Source organism: Hyperoodon ampullatus, assembly GCF_949752795.1.
Source record: "Hyperoodon ampullatus genome assembly, chromosome: 11".
Classification (NCBI taxonomy): Eukaryota; Metazoa; Chordata; class Mammalia; order Artiodactyla; family Ziphiidae; genus Hyperoodon; species Hyperoodon ampullatus.
The window spans coordinates 38,026,892-38,045,216 of record NC_136924.1 but is presented as its reverse complement, the minus strand read 5'-3'; the positions used below and the strand labels follow the sequence as shown (position 1 = coordinate 38,045,216).

Below are 18,325 nucleotides of genomic sequence, written 5' to 3'. Positions count from 1 at the left end.
GGTCTCTCACCTGTCATTTTACAGAACTCACATATGTGCTCCTTAGTGAAGCCTAGATCAGACATTGACTGCTACTCTTTACTAAGCAGAAAAACACATAGGTTCAAACCTCAGCACTGTCATATACTTGCTTTACAACCAGAGAAAAATGACAACCTCATCTTTAAACTGAGGGAAATGATAGGACTTATTTCACAGGGTCACTGGGAGGGTTAAATTATGAATATAAGGCATTTATCACTTCATAAACATGACCTATTTATTATTTTATTATTACTGCTTTCTACTTTTTAAGAGGCATCTATTAATCTATTATTTACAACCAAACACTGTACTGTGATTTTAAAACCAAAGGAAAAGTGGCTGCAAGAACAACACTGCTACGACTCTCAGAAGGTCCAGCTGAGTAGTCGAGTCACTGTCTCGTGCCTCTCAGCCTGGCTTGCCCTCACATTCTTCTCCTCCCCAAGCTTCATGCTGTCCAAGGCTCAGGAAAACCCACCATCACCATGGGGATACACAAGGAGTCACAGGCACTGAGAAGAAATTCTGAGAAGGCCTCCAAGGTGTCTTCTTTCTCAGCACTGGGAGCTGTGAATGGATTCTCCTGGGCCGAAGGCTCGTTCTGGAATTCCACAGCCAACCTGAGAAATCAATGTGTGGGTATATCTACAACTACCTATGCAACATAAAGGTTAGAAGCATCCTCCTAGAGGGATACCTGAGCTCAGGGCTCAGGGAGAGTATCCCGACCAGCAGATCTAGAGAAAATTCCAGACACCTCAGTGAGGGAGAACCTGGTCTTTGGTCACCTCTTCAGCTTCGTGCTCCCTACCCTCTCTCCTATAACACATGACTCATCCACCCTACTACATGTACTTCCCTGAACACACCATGCTGTTTGCTGTTTCACATCTCTTTGCCTTTACATATGCTTCTCTTTCTACTTGGAATGCCTTCCCCAGGTTTGTGACAACGTAATGAATTCCACACATGTGAACAAAACTGACTCTTCCCCAAGAGACTGTGAGCTCCTTGTGGGTAGGAGCTAATCTGACTTACCTTTCTACTCCCACTATCTAGCACCAGGCCTGGCACACAGTAGATACAACAAATATTTGTTAATGTGAACTGAATTAATCCAACAAGCATTCAGTGAACACCTATAGCACTAGGTTACTTGGGAAGAGGGACAAAGCGGAGTGAGATACAACCTCATTGCACAGTAACAAAAACTTCACCAGGAGGGAATCTTTAGAAACCGCCTCCACATACCCATTCCACACCCCACACGCATCCCCAACCTCCATCCCAGCCAAAGTCCTCTCACTACGCAGCAAAGCATCAGAAATCAAGTGTTGCTTCCAGAGCTTCATCCTTTGTCCGATTCCTTTCTACACCCACCCTCCACACTACTACCTCATCAGACCACAGAGGGCCGCTCACCTGCAGGCATTCCTAAATCCCTCCAGAGTGCTCAGGAGGAACCTTCCTCTTCGAAGAACGGTCTTCTCCGAATCTCTACTGGAGGCATGGCCCTGAGGTGAGAAGGAAAGAGGGGAACCTATTGGTCAAGTACCTACTCCGTGTTCTAGTCTTTGCTTAGAGGACTACAGACTTCTTCCTCTCACACTGGAGTCTGGCATTCCCATACACCTAACAATTTCCAGGGGATCTTAGGTACATCCTCACAAATCCAGCCATCTAATAGCTCCTTTAAAAAATGGTAGAAGAGGAAACCTTAACCACTTGTCTCCCTGTGAAGCACAGGACTGGTTCTTGTTCTATTATACGCAGAAAACTGTCACAGGCTTGTAGACATTAGCCTAACTGGCTATAATGCCCATATTATTGCTCCAAAACACACAAAAATCCCCACCGCATCAGGCATGAAGAGCTTAGTTTCCAAAGTTAATCCTGAAAGACATAATCAGCACTCACATTAATAGTATTTCTTCTGATATTTTAAATCCATGGACGATTAAAAGCCAACAATTATGACACACTGCACATTGGTCAGATTCTTTCTAAAATTATAGCAAATCCAGCCTTAAATAATTTTGTGAGCATGTTTACCATACCTGCTTGGATGATATAAAAGACAAAGTGTGTAGTAGGCTTGGGTACAAACACCCTGGGATTTACTATCCAAACTCAGGTCCTTGCTAGCTTTGGACCTGAGACAAAAACTATTTAACCCCTGCGACTTCAGGTTCATAATGAGGATAACAATTATTAAGCCCCACAGTTCCGCAGTTAGGAAAAAAAATAACATCTCATTGTAGGTGTGTGTGCATGAGAAAAACCTATAAAGTGGCATATAAAGGTAATGCAATGTACTAATTATCTTCCGAAAACACATTACAGCATAATCTCCAGAAGAAGCAGGCTGCAGTGCACTGACCAGGGGCCTCCAGTTCAGCGGGGTCTGGGAAAAATCTGCACACCGGCTCAGCATGGCTTTGAGCAAGGCCTGCAGCTCCTTGTACAGCACAGGTAGAGCACTCTGATGATCCTTCCTGCACCCAGAGAGACAAAGGTAGGCCTATGGTGAGGTAAGGGCACTCCAAGGTACCCTCAGGTTCTCAGGCAATGGGGGACAGGTGGTAGATCAGAACACGGGTCCAGGATCTGATTGGATAAAAACCCTTGCTCCAACATTTATCTGCTGCATGACTTCGTGCACATTCCTCATCCGCTCTAGCCCTCAGTTTCCTCATCTAGTCAATGAAAGTTAATAGTACTCTCCTCATAGAATTATTCTAAGGATCAAATTGGATAATGTATGCCAAGCACTCAGCACGATGTTTGCTAGATAGTAAGTCCTTATAAATGACAGCTAAGACTATTATTATTGTTATTAAAGATACAGAAGGTTTCCTCACTGAGAAGGGCCTCCCAGTGAAAAAAGTACTATCTAGAACAGAAGGTGGTCACTGTTCTCAAATAAGTGATAAACTGTCTTGGGGACGACAGATCAAATTTGCTTTCTGTTTCCTTGATGAGGAAAATCAGGATCAATAGGTAAACGTTATCAAAGACCCAGATCTTATTGAAGGAATATAAGGAAGAACTTTCTAAGAGTCAAAACTCTAAAAAGGGGACTTCCCTGGTGGTGCAGTGGTTAAGAAATCGCCTGCCAATGCAGGGGACGTGGGTTCGAGCCCTGGTCCGGGAAGATCCCACATGCCGCAGAGCAACTAAGCCTGTGTGCCACAACTAGTGAGCCTGCGCCCTAGAGCCTGAGAGCCACAACTACTGAAGCCCGTGTGCCTAGAGCCCATGCTCCGCAACAAGAGAAGCCACCGCAATGAGAAGCCCGCGCACTGCAACGAAGAGTAGCCCCCACTTGTCGCAACTAGAGAAAGCCCACGCACAACAACAAAGGCCCAACGCAGCCAAAAATAAATAAATAAAATAAATAAATTTTTAAAAAAAGAAGAATGAAACAATGCCATTTGTAGCAGCATGGGTAGACCTGGAGATTATCATATTAAGTGAAGTAAGTCAGACAGAGAAAAACAAATATCATATGATATCACTTATATGTGGAATCTAAAAAAAAATGATACAAATGAACTTATTTACAAAACAGAAAAACAGACTCACAGAGAACAATCTTATGGTTACCAGGGGGAAGGGTGGGGGGAGGGATAGACTGGGAATTTGGGATTGACATGTGAACACTGAGAGCAATCTGCTGGGCCTTCTAACAGGCACTCCGTTAATTGTATATAGTGAAGGCTTGATTTCCCCTTTCCCTCTTCATTTCTGGAAGCTCTAACTTTCTATCCTACATTGATTGTCAAGCCCTGGTTCTGCCATCTTTAAATTCTTTCAACAGTTCTCACTCTTCATTCCTCCTTCCAGTTGTGCTCCCCAGAGACCCTCTGAACCACTCCACCTCAGAGGCACCACCTCAGTAAAAATTCTGAAAAATTAAAGTCAAAAGTAAAATTATCTAAGGATTAATAACCAGCCCCCTACCCACATCTCTCCACAATTCTGACCCAACCAGCTTTCTGGCTTCTTCATGTACTACTCCCCTTCACACAACCTGCTGGCCAGACTGGCTACCGTACCCTCAGTAATCCCTAAATTTTCCTACCTACATGTTTTGGCCAACCCTGGTCCTTCCACAAATCTAAATCTCTCTCATCCCTCGTAGCACAGCTCAAATACTACCTCCTGCTTGAAAGGTGACCAAGGTGCTACCAGTCCCCCATAACACTGACCTCCCGGGAGATTTCCAGCTCTGCATGGGAACTTCTGATTGACTCTGGCTCTTACTCTATGCCTTTGTTACCCTGTTGGTTTACTCATCTCACCCTTGTTGGGATTCATGCCCCAGATTTAGAGATTCAAATCCAGGAAAGGACAAAAGGGGAAAAGAGACAAACTGAAGCCATTATAATGTAAATGCTATTCTTTTATTCAATTTTTAGAAGCAACCTAGAGTCAACTGACAAAGACTTAAATATAGTTACAGAAGAGACTATAAATGTTAACAAACTTTACAATATAAAATTAAAGGTATAGGGAACTTCCCTGGTGGCACAGTGGATAAGAATCCGCCTGCCAATGCAGGGGACACGGGTTCCAGCCCTGGTCCGGGAAGATCCCATGTGCCGCGGAGCACCTAAGCCCGTGCACCACAACTACTGAGCCTGCGCTCTAGAGCCCACAAGCCACAACTACTGAGTCCATGTGCCACAACTACTGAGCCCACATGCCACAACCACTGAAGCCCACGCACCTAAAGCCCATGCTCTACAACAAGAGAAACCACCGCCACGAGAAGCCTGCGCACTGCAACTAGAGAAAGCCCGCGTGCAGCAACGAAGACCCAACACAGCCAAAAATAAATAAAGAAATTTATAAAATTAAAAAAAATTATAAAATAAAATAAAGTCCCCAATGGACATTTCACCCCCCAGATCTTCCTTTTAAAATAAATAAATAAATTAAATTAAAGGTACAGCTGACATTGAGACGTAGACGGTAACGAGGAGAAGGGAAAGAAAGAGCTGGGGTGCTAATATAATCAGCTAACCAAGTAGGGCGTCAAGAGATACTGCTTCAAGTTGAGGGAACAAGAAACACAAGTTTTAAGTATATTATTTAAAAGTTTGAAAACATAACATAAATTAACATAAAATAGTAACTAGCAACAATGCCAAGGAAGTGTAGAGAAGACAAAATAGTGTGACCTAAGTCTTGTTTTTCTTATTGGCAAGTCAATGAATAATGTACTAAATTGACAAATAAAGAAATAGCATTACAAGCATATTGTTTAGATTTAGGGAGATAAATCACCAGAACTAAAACCAAAATGAGTTAAAATTAGTTTCCTTTAGGAAGAGGGGACAGGGAGCTGTTCCTTTTCATTATAAACCTTGTGCGTATTTTATTTTTTATCACTTAAATATATTACTTTGTTAGATTTTTAAAAGGGAGGATGTGGAAACAAAGTAAAATTTTCTATATAAATAAATATGGGTTTCCTCCATTAGTTTTTTCAAGATATCAAGCATCTTACTACAGAATGATTTCCCATCATGACCCTAGGATCCCTTAGTCTCACCATCCATTTTAACATCATTCATATACTGAGTATCTATTAGGAGTGAGGCATATAGCAGTGAAAAAAATGACACGGTCCCTTATCTCTTGAAGATTATCTTATATAGTGGAGGAGACACAGAACAAATGAATAAACAAGAACTGTCAAGTGTCTGGTAAGTGCTGTAATAGGCAAATGGGTCAGTTAGGGAAGGACACTCTGAATGAGACCTGAATGATGGGAAGAGGCCAGTCATGCAAAGATTTAAGGGAAGAGTATTTTAGGCAGAAGGAAAAATTAGTAGAAAGGAAGTGGGGGCAAGGTCTGGACTAAAACAAATGACCTAGTTTTAAAAAGTTACATCCACATAATAAATACAGAATAAAATCCTATTTAAAAAAAACATGCAGAGAATTGGAAAGAACTCTTCCAAATTAAAAATATGAAAGCAGAAATAAAACACTCAATAGTAGGGTTGAAGATAAAGTCAAGAAAATCTCCTGGAAACTAGTACATAATAACAAAAAGATAAAAAAACTGTCAGACAAAGAAAAGAAAGGAACAAAACAAAGAAAATCAGATGACCAATCCAGGATGCCCAACATCCAAATGGCAGTTCCAGGAAGACAGAACAGAGTCAATAGAGCAGCGGAAGAAATAATTCAATGAAATTCCCCTGACCTAAAGGACAAGTATCCCCTGGAAGCTGCTCTGGCCTTGACAGGCCCTCGGGTACATGAGGGGTGGAAAGTTCAGCCTGTCTGGGTCTCTCACCTCAGAAAGGCAGAAATGGCCTTCACTGCCTCGGCAGCCACCTCCAGCACAGGGCTGTTCACTGCCTCTTGGAGGGCACGGCCAGCATCTCTGCACATGGCTGAGCTTGTGAACAGCTTGATCTCCTCTGGCTGCCTGAGAAATTGTAAATGAGAAATGAGTGTGTGAACTCCTATCACTGACCCCACCAGGAATAAATACCTCACTTCTTTCCTTCTCCAGTCTGGCCCCTACAGGCCTGACGCTTCACTACTTTGCTCACCGAGTCAGGATCTGAGCAAAGAGCAGCAGGCCCTGCTTGTGCAGCTCGGTGTTGTTCATCCTCAGGATTCCCTGTAGGCTCCTCACCACTGACTCGATCCCTACCACAAAATGACATGGCAGAGGCCGGGGATCAGGGCTTGTTGGTTTCTTTACTGCCTTCCCAGGAGAGATGAGAGGCTCTGGACAGCACATATTTGCTAGCAGCCCTCATGGAGCAGTCCTGACAAGTTAAGCTGATGGGACGGGACTGTGAGATCTTTGAGGGAAGGCCCTTATCTGATTCATCTCTGTCTCCCCAAACCCAGCACAACCCATAGCATGACCCTGGCATTCGAGGTATTTAGTCAATACCTACTGGCTGAGCTTCACCTTCTCTACTACACACACTCCTATTTCTCCTCAAAGAATAAGGTAGGACATCCACTCCTCCAGGAAGCCTTCCCTGGTCCACTCAGGGACAGCTACGGGCCTCCCCTGAGCTCCTACACATCTTGTACCTCCCCTCTAGCACAGTCCTAATAAGCTTGTTTATATCTCCCTCCCCTTCCAGAGGACAGGGACCACATTATATGTATCTCTAGGTTCCAGCCTGGTGCCTGGCATAGAATAAGAACACAGAATATAAAATGAGTAACTAAATGTGCCCAATCTAAAATCTAGATGTGATATAAAAAGTCCCAAACAAGGAAGGTATCACCAGGAAAGAAGAAGAAGGGACAGTTTCAAAAAACTTTGGAAGGATAAATCAGCAAAACTTGGGGACTAACTAGATGGATAGATATCTGGGGCGCAGGAAAAGACTGAATCCAAGGCTGAGTAAAGTTGCTCTTAAGGTGCAACAGGAATTCATTTAGTGGCCCTTCTCTTGCTAAACATATATACTGCCAATCAATGAAGAACAGAACTGTTTGGATATCACTGCTTGCATGTGGAATCTGGTAATGAGTTTGGGGTGACGGAAATGACCAGACCAGCACCCCACTCCAAGGTGTAGGCTGGCCCCCCATCACTGCTGTTGCCACCTAACTTCAAAGTGCTGTCCACCTGAGCCAGAGCTAGTACAGGACCCACAATACCAACCGTACACCGTGTGGCACTTGGAAAAGAAGAGTGGCTCTTCTGCCAGAAGTATCAAGCAGTTGTAGCTGGACAAGACAAGCACTTCACTGGAAGAGGAAAGATGCTCAAAGAGGAACTCTGGCCAGGGAGAGAGGGAGAGAACAATCAATGACAACTGTATAATCATGATCCCTTAACTAATGCTATGGCCTTGGATCTATTCAGCATCTCACACCTGTCACTTCATCTGTTCACACACCCTCTTGATGAGACATGATCATTCATTTACAGATAAATCTGGAAAATGCCCTCAGACTTATGATCTAACCTTATCTTTTTAATAGATGGGGAAACTGAGACCTAGAGAGAAACAGTTGGTGGTAGAGGCGGGACTGGAACTCAGGTCCCCTAATTCTCAGGATGGGCAGCAGCATGATACAGAGAAAAGAGATTTTAGAGCCAGACAGCCTTGATTTTGTATCCCTTCTCTGCCAATGCCGAGTCTTGCTGATTTAAACCAGTTATTTCCCTTCTCTAATTCAATTTCCTTATTCATAAAATGGCAAAGATGAGGACCTAAATGTGGCAACATTTGCAGTGCACCTTAGGGCATATTTCCTGGCTCATAACAAACCTTCAAGACACATTAGTTCCTTTTGCCTCCCTGGTCCACAGGTCTTTCCACCACCCCCACACTAGGTGTTTATTCCTAGATGGTCAAATTAATGACAAAGTTCAGTAACAAACTGCTCAAGGTCATATTAGAAACCTGCAGCAAGAGGATTCAGACTCCATGAGGCCTATTTCCTAGAGTCTGTCATATACAATGAACAGGCCAAGCCTCCCTCCAGTATGCATATCCAAGAACTCCCAACAAGACTGCTGCTGCTGCTACTCAAGTCACAACTCTGGGGTCCTCAGAGGAGAAAGTTAGAAGGGGCCTCCTACCTGGGATGTCAGCATGGATGAAGGCTGGGGCGTGCTTCGCTGGCGAGTGGACCAGTACTGCAGTTATACAGTGGGCACTGGCCACCTGCAGAGTCTCATCTCTGGAAAGGAGAAGCTGGAGAAACAGGCAGCAAAATGTGTCACAGTCACACCACTGACAGGACCAGAGGGAAGCAGCCTGAATGCCTCAGGGCAGGAGCCTGATTTGTCTCTGAGCCCCTCACACACTACTGGTGCCAGGCATAAGGGTGGTACTCAGGGAGGGCGGTTATAGGTTATGGAAAGGAGTCTCTGTCAACAGCAGCAGGAGAGAAACAGAACAAAAGAACACAATGGGACTCAAAGAACACTAACACCGTCCCCAAGAAGGGCTCAGGCCTTCACTGACAAAAGTACTTCCACAGCCCTCATCTGGTTTTGATGTTTCAACAAGCCTGGGACATAAGGGAAGGTTCTACTATGAGCCTTGCTTCAAAGAATGTGCAGAAAAGAGTTAACATTGCAGGCCTGAGACTGTTATCCTTAGAAAGTCCTGCCTGCAAGGTCGGCCACTCACTGGGTTTGGGAAGTTGAATTTCAGGAGGGTCCCCAACCCTCCAAGAACTGGTAAAAGTGGCTCACTGTGACTGAACTATTTGCACAAGCAATGCAGTTCATGCTGAACCCACCCCTACTTTCTTTCTGGGAATCTAGAATTTTGGTATGTGCTAGGCAGAGGGTGCCTCTATAACCAGCCAGCTCCCAATTAAAACCTTGGGCACAGGTTTTAACTTATCCTTTCATGACTGAAAGAAAACCAACTTTGAGCCTTCTAATAGCATATTGTTTTGGCCAGTAAGAAAATACTTAGGAAATTCTGGATAGAAGGAGTGGTAGATAAGGAAAAAGGCCCAGGAAGCATTCAGGTTCCCTTGTTATTGAACCCAGAGACCACGAATCACAAGACAACTACCTTTTTGAGCACCAAAGGCAGTGAGGTCTCTCCTGGTGGACCCTCAACACTCTCAGTACTTTCCACCAGCGCAGATTTGTTCATGATCATGGACACAAAGAGGTCATACTTCAACAGCTGCCTCAGCAAACCTAGAAAACAAAGGGGTTGGGAAGTGAGGCAAGAGGGGCATAGGCCCCAGAATACACCCAAGGCAGCTCCTCCGACATCCCCTAGAAACTTCTTCATGTCTCCATAGATATTCCTAAGTATTTTATTCTTTTTAATGCTATTGTAAATGGGACTGTTTTCTTAGTTTCTTTTTCATATTATTTGTAGCTAGTGTATAGAAACACAAGTGATTTTGTATCCTACAATTTTACTGAATTCATTTATTAGTTTTAACAGTTTTTAGTGTAGTTTTTAGGGGTTTCTATATATAAGGTAATGTCATCTGAAAACAGAGGCAATTTTACTTCTTCCTTCCTTTACTTCTGTCTCTGATTTCTTTTTCTTGCCTAATCGTTCTGGCTAGGACTTCAAGTACTATGCTGAATAGAATCCCACCTTTTTCTTTGCAATCTCTATGAAAGCATGTACCACAATGGACTCTGTCCACATCTGTCCTCCACATTGGGCTACGAACTCCCACAGATGAGAGCCTGGGTTTGATCATCTTTATGACTCCAGAGCCCAGAACAGGGCCTGGCTCAGAATGAACACTCTCTATGTGTGGCTGAACTAGTCATAACAGAGCTCTTGGCCCAAACTGTGAAAAGAAATTGTTGTTACCCACAGACTATGCTTTTCCCTGTAGCTCCTGCTCTGAAACAGGTCCTCATCCAGTCACCAGTCACAGTGCCCATTTGCTCTATCCAAAATACGAAAGCTCCCTGCTCAAAAGCATTTGATAGATCTCGTGTATTTATGTAAGGAAGTAACAGGAGAGGCTGAAAGGGTACACTGAGCTTCAAATAACAAGCAGAGAAACTTGGACTTCACTCTGGAGGCCAGAGGGAGCCATAGATGATTTTCCAAATAGGAGACTGACAGGATGCAAGCTATGCAGTGTGAAGATTAATTTGGCAGCAAGTACAGGATGCACCAGGGCATGCAGTAAAGACCAGAGGCAAAAAAATTGCTGTCCCACTTTTCTTCCTCTTCTCCTTCCAAAGATGACGTTCTTAGTATACCACACCCAACATTAGGCATCTTTCACAGTCTGTGCCTCTTATCTCCCAAACCCACAGCTTCTATCCTTTGCAAAGCAGCAAACCTCCCCACCACTAGTGAGCCAATATCTCAAATCCTCAAGCAAAACCTCAAAAGCTTTCTCTTTTCTCTCCAGTCCCATGTCTTACCCAAGCAGTTGATCTTTAGCTCCTTTGTCTGGGCACCATCCATGGTGGAAAGGAAGAGAGGACACAGTTTCTCCCGGAAATGGCCCAAAAGCATCTCAGCTGCAACTGGTGAGGAGTACAGCTTCCCATAAAGGTAGCAGACAGCAGCTTGCACCCGCTCACTGGGGTATACTAAACCTCTCAGCAGATGTTCCATCAGGTCACCTATCCAGAAAACAACCAAGGGGCCAGGGGAACCTCACAATGTCAACTGCTAGATAACACTCCAAACTATTGCCCTGAATGGAATAGTGATGGTAATCCCCTACAGTGCCCCACAATACCTTATTTCTGGGAACTTAATCAAAAGGGAAAACCAAGGCTTAGAGAAGTTAAGTGATTTACCCTTGGATAAATACTCTGTGAGATATTTATTTGCTTTTACTGATAGAAAAAAAGTGCTTCTATAGTCCAGAATTAATTCTTCCTCCCACCTGAAAGGAAGGCTCATAGTAGGTACTTAATTCTTTTGTGTTAAAAAAATGAATTGAAGGAGCCCAAGACCAGAGTTGAGAAACACTTTTTTTCCAATTGGCCAACATAGAGCAGATTTTGCAGACGGGGAAACTAAAGCCTCGAGAAGGAAAGTAATGACTTCCCAGATGTACACAATGAATGGACCACCCAGATGGAAGTGTGATCAAAACAGGTGAAAGGGTAGTGGTAGCTCTTCCCCAGAGGTCACTCACTGTGCTCCATCACAAGCTTGTCTGCCAGAGCAGGGATCGCATCCACCAACTTGCCGAGAAGGGTCAGGGTGGCCAGGCTGCCTCGCATGGAGGGCATGTTACACAGCTACAGACAGTGAACATATTCTGCTCTATAAATTAGGATCAGGACAGATCTCCCACCAAAATTCATCTTGCCCTATCCACACCAAACCCTGTACTGCATGTGTCTCTCACCACAGTCAGTAATCAGCCTCTTTAGCTAAGTGTCTATATCCCCTATTAGACTGGGAAGCCCCGAAGGAAAGGGACTGAGTCAGATTCCTCTCAGTGTCCTCAGTACCTAGCTCAGTACATGTTTGTTAAACTAAATTAAAATTAGCATATTTTGCCTCCTATGGAGCCAGAAACTGGGAGGTGAAATTTGGGAACGTCATAAAGATGGAATTCCAGTTCATTGCAAAAAAAACTGATTATCATCATCATTATTATAGCTACTATTACTGAACATTCTATTTGTCAGGTACTATGCTTGATGCTTTACAGGCAGAGTCAATAGTACATATTTCACCTTTTCTACTGACTAGCTGTAGTACCTTAAGTAAGATTCTTAACTCTTCTGGTGGGAATTAATAATAGGACCAACTTCATAGGGTTGTTGGGAGGACTAAATGAGATAGTGCATGTAAAGCACCAACATAGTGCCTAGCATATAGAAAGTGCTCAAAATGGTAAGTGGCATAATCATAATGATAAATGTTGATATATATAATTATAAATTCAATCACATATTAACCACATGCAGAGTAATTATAATGACATGATTATTTAACATTATTTCTAATTAAATGTTGCTCTTGATGGTGTTAAATGAGCATTTGTCTTCCTTTTGCAAAAAAAAAAGTGACTCTGATATTATTCCTAAATCTTAAACACAATGCAGAAGCTGCCTGTTTAACTGATATCTATGACTACATTGAAGAAAGCAGGTTAAATATACCTTCTCAGTGTTTACCTTAGATGCTGATAAAAGCAAATGCCTTCAGTACAAAAGAAACCAAACAAAAACACTAAGCCAAAACATAGTGAACATATTTCCTTAATAAATTCATCAAGGAAATCTGTATTATATTTAGGAGGATACAGAGAATGGCCATGGATGATTATGCCAGAAAATGGACTTCAGCACACGGAGGCAGCATTTGGGAGATGGAAAAGGGAAGGAAAGAAGCTACAAAGAGTACCGGAGCAGAAGACCCAGGCCCTAGCTCTGGCTCTGCCACTGACTCAGTGACCTCAGGCAAGTCCCTTTTCCTCTCCAGATTTCAATCTCCCCATCTATCCAAAGAAAGGTTGACCCAGCTCTGACATCTGAGGATTCTGAGGGGTACTCAAGAACCAACAGCTACTTTACTGACCTCTTTGTGACACTCATACAGCAGGCAATGAATGGTCTGCTCTAACTTCAGCTGAGTTGTAAGCTGGATAAGGACTGAGAAGACACAATAAGATTACTAATCAGAAGACAACCCATGGCCCAGAGTTCACTTTTCATAGTCCTTCTAATCAAAGTCATTTGCTTGTGTTAATCGGCATTAGTCTTTTCTATCTCCCCCATTCTTCACTATTTTTTATCAATGGTAGACAACTAGGCTATACATTAGAATCACCTAGGAAGCTTAAAAAAAGAAACAAAAACTAACACCCAAGTCCCACCCCAGACCAATTAAATCAGAATCTCTAGATAAAGTCTAAGCATCTGGATACTTTTTTAGTTTCCCAGGTAAGTCTATTGTGAAGCCAAGGTTGAAAACTACTACGTTATTTCTACCTTTTTCCTTCCTCAGAATTTGCTACTTCATATATGAAGAAAACAGAATTACGAGATAGTTCCTGTGCCAATAATTGGTGATAATATTATCCCTCAACCCCAAACCCGCCCTTCTATACAATTGTTTGTGATGCTTCTGCTGGTGTCTCTGAGGAGGAGTAAAGAAGAGGCTGGCTCTACAAGTCTGGGGAAAGCTGCAGACTAGATTTGGCTGCTGCTGAGGGAAGGCTCTGCCACCTCCAGGGTAAAGAAGCATTCGAGGACAACACTCACAGAAACAGGAAGGCAGGAAGCAAACAGGAAACAGTGAGGAAGGAGCAAGTCCTTCTCCCTCTAGCTTTGCAATCTCCATCTAGTATCCACCACCTCAGTGAAGTTCCTGGGATCTGAGGAGGGTTCTGCAAGCTATGCTGGTACCAACCAGGAGCAGATGGCTTTAGGATTATAGCCCCACTCAAGAGTGGCCTTGAGGAAAATGGTGAAGGGAAATCTCCCCACCCCTGCCAGTCGTCGGACCTTCGAGGGGTACATCTGTTTGTCCACATTCTCTAGACTGAGAGATGGGCAAAAGTACATACAGATCATATTGACTTATCTGTCACAGCTGCTAGCAGTTACAGCTGCTAACTGCGTGTCTGGATAGTCATGGACCCAGCAGCAGCCAAGCAGCATCCTCTCCTCAGAGGTCTGTGTTTCATTTATGGGGTCCTTCCTCCAAACTTGTAAGTCTTAATAATTCCAACCTCTCCCTTTTTTTCCCTATCCCTAGGGGTGGAAGCTGTTTTCAAAAATTGCTACCTCGGTGAAACTTGGTTCACTTTTGCCTTCAGTTACCTAGTCAATAATTCTTTAAAGTTTTTTTTTTTTTCTGTTCAAATAACTTGTGTGGTTTATGTTTCGTGACTATATCCTAACTGATACAGCTCTTGCTCTTTCGGCAAGAATCTTCTCATCCCAGGGACTTCCTTAGTGACGCAGTGGATGGGAGTCCGCCTGCCAATGCAGGGGACATGGGTTTGAACCCTGGTCCAGGAAGATCCCGCATGCTGTGGAGCAACTAAGCCCGTAAGCCACGGCTACTGAGCCTGCACTCTAGAGCCCGCGTGCCACAACTGCTGATCCCGCGTGCCTCAATTGCTGAGGCCCATGTGCCTGGAGCCCATGCTCTGCAAGGGAGAGGTCACCACAATGAGAAGGCTGCATGCAGTGGCAAAGACCCAACACAGCCAAAAATAACATAAAATGAAATGGATAAGTTTATTATAAAAAGGAAAAAAAGAAAAGAATCCTCTCATCCCAATGCTCTTATCTTCCTTCTTCTTGAGTCCTTTATAGGTAAACCCAGGCACTTCCACAGCTTTAACTACCACCTATGTGCAGACAACTTCCAACCAACCAATATGAATGTAATAAAAACAGAGTTTTGTACATGTCTCTGTAACAGCACTCATCAGCCCTTGTTATTTACCAGACAATCTCTCTTCCAGATTGTAAACTCTTAGAGGATAGGGACCATGTCAGATACAACCCTAGTGTCTGATACAGTACGTGGCACAGAGTAGGTGCCCAAGAAAGAAATGTAGAATTAATGATTGACAATTGAATTTTCTTTATCTGTCTCTAAAATGGAACATTTCATAAAGGTCTCAAATAATCAAAGCTGCAATTCAGGCTAATATCCCCGGCTTCAAATGCTAGGTACACACAGTTTAATCTTACCTTCAATACAGAGGTCTGTTATACTCCCATCCTCCACATTGCATAACAGTCCTTGGAGCAGGAGGTAAGAGGGGGATGGTTAACAGATAAAAGAGAAACACATCCAGAAAGGCACACTGTGAATTCTAAGATTAACAGCAGCTTTAAGCAATGTCTCAGCTAAATTCTATCCTCAGCACCAAACCCCAGATTTTCAGTAACCCACTCTGGCTTTAAAAGGATAAAAATAATCAGTATGGCACAGCACAAAAACTGTGTGTTCTGGAGTCTCTAACAGACCTGGGGTAAAATTCCAGTTCTGCCAGCTGTTAGCTAAGACCTCCTGAGCCTTGGAGATCATCCTCTCTCCCTTAAAAGACTGTCCTGGCAGTTAAAAGCCTGAAAAGCCCCCAGCAGAGAAAAGCACCCAATTCGAGTTAGCTCCCTTCCTCCCCAAAAGGGCTCATTCCATAGGACATTATAATTGTATTAAAAGAAGGGACCTTTTGGGCTTCCCTGGTGGCGCAGTGGTTGAGAGTCCGCCTGCCAATGCAGGGGACGCGGGTTAGTGCCCCGGTCCGGGAAGATCCCACATGCCGCGGAGTGGCTGGGCCCGTGAGCCATGGCCGCTGAGCCTGCGCGTCCGGAGCCTGTGCTCCGCAGCGGGAGAGGCCACAGCAGTGAGAGGCCCTCGTACCGCAAAAAAAAAAAAGGGACCTTTTAATCCATCTCATTTTTTTTTTTTTTGAAAGTAAACTTTTTTTTTTTGGAATTTTGCTTTTTTTAAATTTTATTTTATTTATTTATTTATTCATTTATTTATGGCTGTGTTGGCTCTTCGTTTCTGTGTGAGGGCTTTCTCTAGTTGCGGCAAGTGGGGGCCACTCCTCATCGCGGTGCGCGGGCCTCTCACTATCGCGGCCTCTCTTTGTGGAGCACAGGCTCCAGACGCGCAGGCTCAGTATTTGTGGCTCACGGGGCTAGTTGCTCCGCGGCATGTGGGATCTTCCCAGACCAGGGCTCGAACCCGTGTCCCCTGCATTGGCAGGCAGATTCTCAACCACTGCGCCACCAGGGAAGCCCTAATCCATCTCATTTTACACATGAAGAAACTAAGGTACAGAAGAGAAGAAGTAACTCAGTCAGGGTCACACTCAGATCAGCAGACTCCAGATCTGACTTCTAATCCTGTTCAAAGACCACAGAGACTGGACTTTTTGAAAGATCACACATTTCCTACATTCATCTTCACACTTTTACTAACCTCTGAGCTGTGGTAAAGCCAGTTAACTTACAATCCATCGTGTATCTTAGAAAGGGGACAATTTCTTCATTATTATGATAAAACAACTTACTAGTAAGTTAAACAGTTACATCGCAAAAAGTTTAAACTATGGTTCCAAGACCATTTCTCCAAGACCCCAAAAGCAAATGTACAAGGTATACATGCAAAATTCATGCCAAGTTTTCCTTTCAGTCTCACCGAAAAGCATGTTTATGAAATGGATACCGACTCTCTGATCCTGAGCCACCAGCTGCATGACCAGGGAGGCATGCCTCATGAGAGCATCTCGGAAGCCGGACAGCACGTGCTTCTTGCGCACCAACTTGGAGCAGATGAAGAAAAATATTCAATAGCAACCAAGTCTCAGCCATTCTGAACCCAAACAAGTGTAATTTCCAAATATAATTACAAGATAATACTGGTAGAATCATCTAAACTATGGAGTATGAAAAAGGGCATCATTTACACACAGGAATCCATGTGTTCATACAAAGGATTATACAAGAGTGAAGGTTCCTAATAAAGTATATTTACATAGCACTTTACTGTTCACAAATCACTCTTTTGTCGACTAGCTCATTTAAGCCTAATGAGTTGGTAAAGCAAGCAAAAGCAGATATTATTATTGCCATTTTGGAGGTGAGAAAACTGAGGCTCAGACACCTTCCCAAGGACTCAAATCTAAGTATCCAACCAGGTGTTGTCCAAGGTCAGTGCTCTTTCCACAGTCTGTGAGAGTGATACTGGGGACCATTCATGAGCCTCACTGAGGTAGGTAGAGAAAAATTCATTCTTCCATTCAATGTAGATATAAATCTTCACACTCAATTCACCTCCCTATACAGGGAACTGGGTAGCAGCTGTGCAAAGTACTCAAGACAATAGCAAAACTTAGGTCAAAAAAGGGGTGTGCACCGAGGATAGAACTGGAACATGGGTACAACTGACTACATCACCCCTTCAACTGGTGAAAACTGAAGCTAAGAAAAGTGTGTTCAATAAAAGGTGGAGAAGTTGCATCTCTTATTGCCTCTAAACTGTGTAAGTCTCCTGTTCTCCTTCACCAATTCCTCCCACATAATGCATTAAGCTAGTGATCTAAATGAGTTACTCAAAAAATTTCCATGACGTTCCTTCACCTGACAGATTAAATCCAAGCTCCTTAGCTTGGATTCAAACTCTTAAAGGAACTGATCTCAACCCTGGCTCTCCAATCTCACCTCCCTCAACTGCCCTTCAAACACATTCTGATTACCTCCTCAAACTCATCCTTGCTAATCCTTGCCTCCTGGAAAAAGCTCCGCCAGTTCCTCTAGCCCAAAGCTCACCCATCTTCTCAAGCGTAATTCAAATGCTTCCTCCTCTAAAGAACCTTTCCTAATTTCACTCCTTAACCCACACAGCACTTGACCACAAATATGTCCACTTTCTAAATTCCCAGGAATGCGTTCTCTTATTTTCTTCCCTACCTCATTGTCTTATTCATCTCTATCTCTCACTGTCCAACAATGGCAGCCTCAGAACTCTAGCCTCAGTGATACTGCAGATGTTACCAGCTAGCCCAGCGGTTCTCAGAGTATAGTCTTTGGATCCCTGAGGGTGCCCAAAACACTTTCAGGGGATCCACAAGATCAAAATTATTTCTGTATAATACTAAGATGCTATTTGCCTTTTCCACTTATTCTCTTACAAGTGTACAGTATTTTTCAAAGGGGGCATGTCACAACAGATAAAATGCAGAAATATATGAGAACCCAGCTGTCCTCTATTAAGCCAGACATTAAAAAGATTTGCAAAAATGTAAAACAAAGACATTCCTTGCACTCTTTTTTGTTTTGAAAAGTTATTTTTATTTTTTAAATCATTTATGCCACAGAACTGTACACTAAAATAGTAAATTGTAC

The 18,325-nt window shown here is 43.4% G+C and overlaps 1 protein-coding gene across 1 annotated transcript in view; it reads right to left on the bottom strand.

Moving 5' to 3' along the window:
- The window catches only part of MEI1 (meiotic double-stranded break formation protein 1), a gene marked incomplete at both ends in the record, with an annotated part of 68,364 nt that overhangs the window by 48,106 nt on the left and 1,933 nt on the right, over positions 1-18,325 (bottom strand). The window contains 13 exons of the mRNA XM_079714426.1: positions 503-644; positions 1,447-1,538; positions 2,405-2,519; positions 6,338-6,472; positions 6,600-6,699; positions 7,682-7,798; positions 8,609-8,723; positions 9,561-9,691; positions 10,901-11,104; positions 11,629-11,734; positions 13,026-13,099; positions 15,158-15,208; positions 16,620-16,743. Coding sequence (XP_079570552.1) covers positions 503-644; positions 1,447-1,538; positions 2,405-2,519; positions 6,338-6,472; positions 6,600-6,699; positions 7,682-7,798; positions 8,609-8,723; positions 9,561-9,691; positions 10,901-11,104; positions 11,629-11,734; positions 13,026-13,099; positions 15,158-15,208; positions 16,620-16,743 — 1,506 coding nt within the window. The remainder of the gene's footprint in view (positions 1-502; positions 645-1,446; positions 1,539-2,404; positions 2,520-6,337; positions 6,473-6,599; positions 6,700-7,681; positions 7,799-8,608; positions 8,724-9,560; positions 9,692-10,900; positions 11,105-11,628; positions 11,735-13,025; positions 13,100-15,157; positions 15,209-16,619; positions 16,744-18,325) is intronic.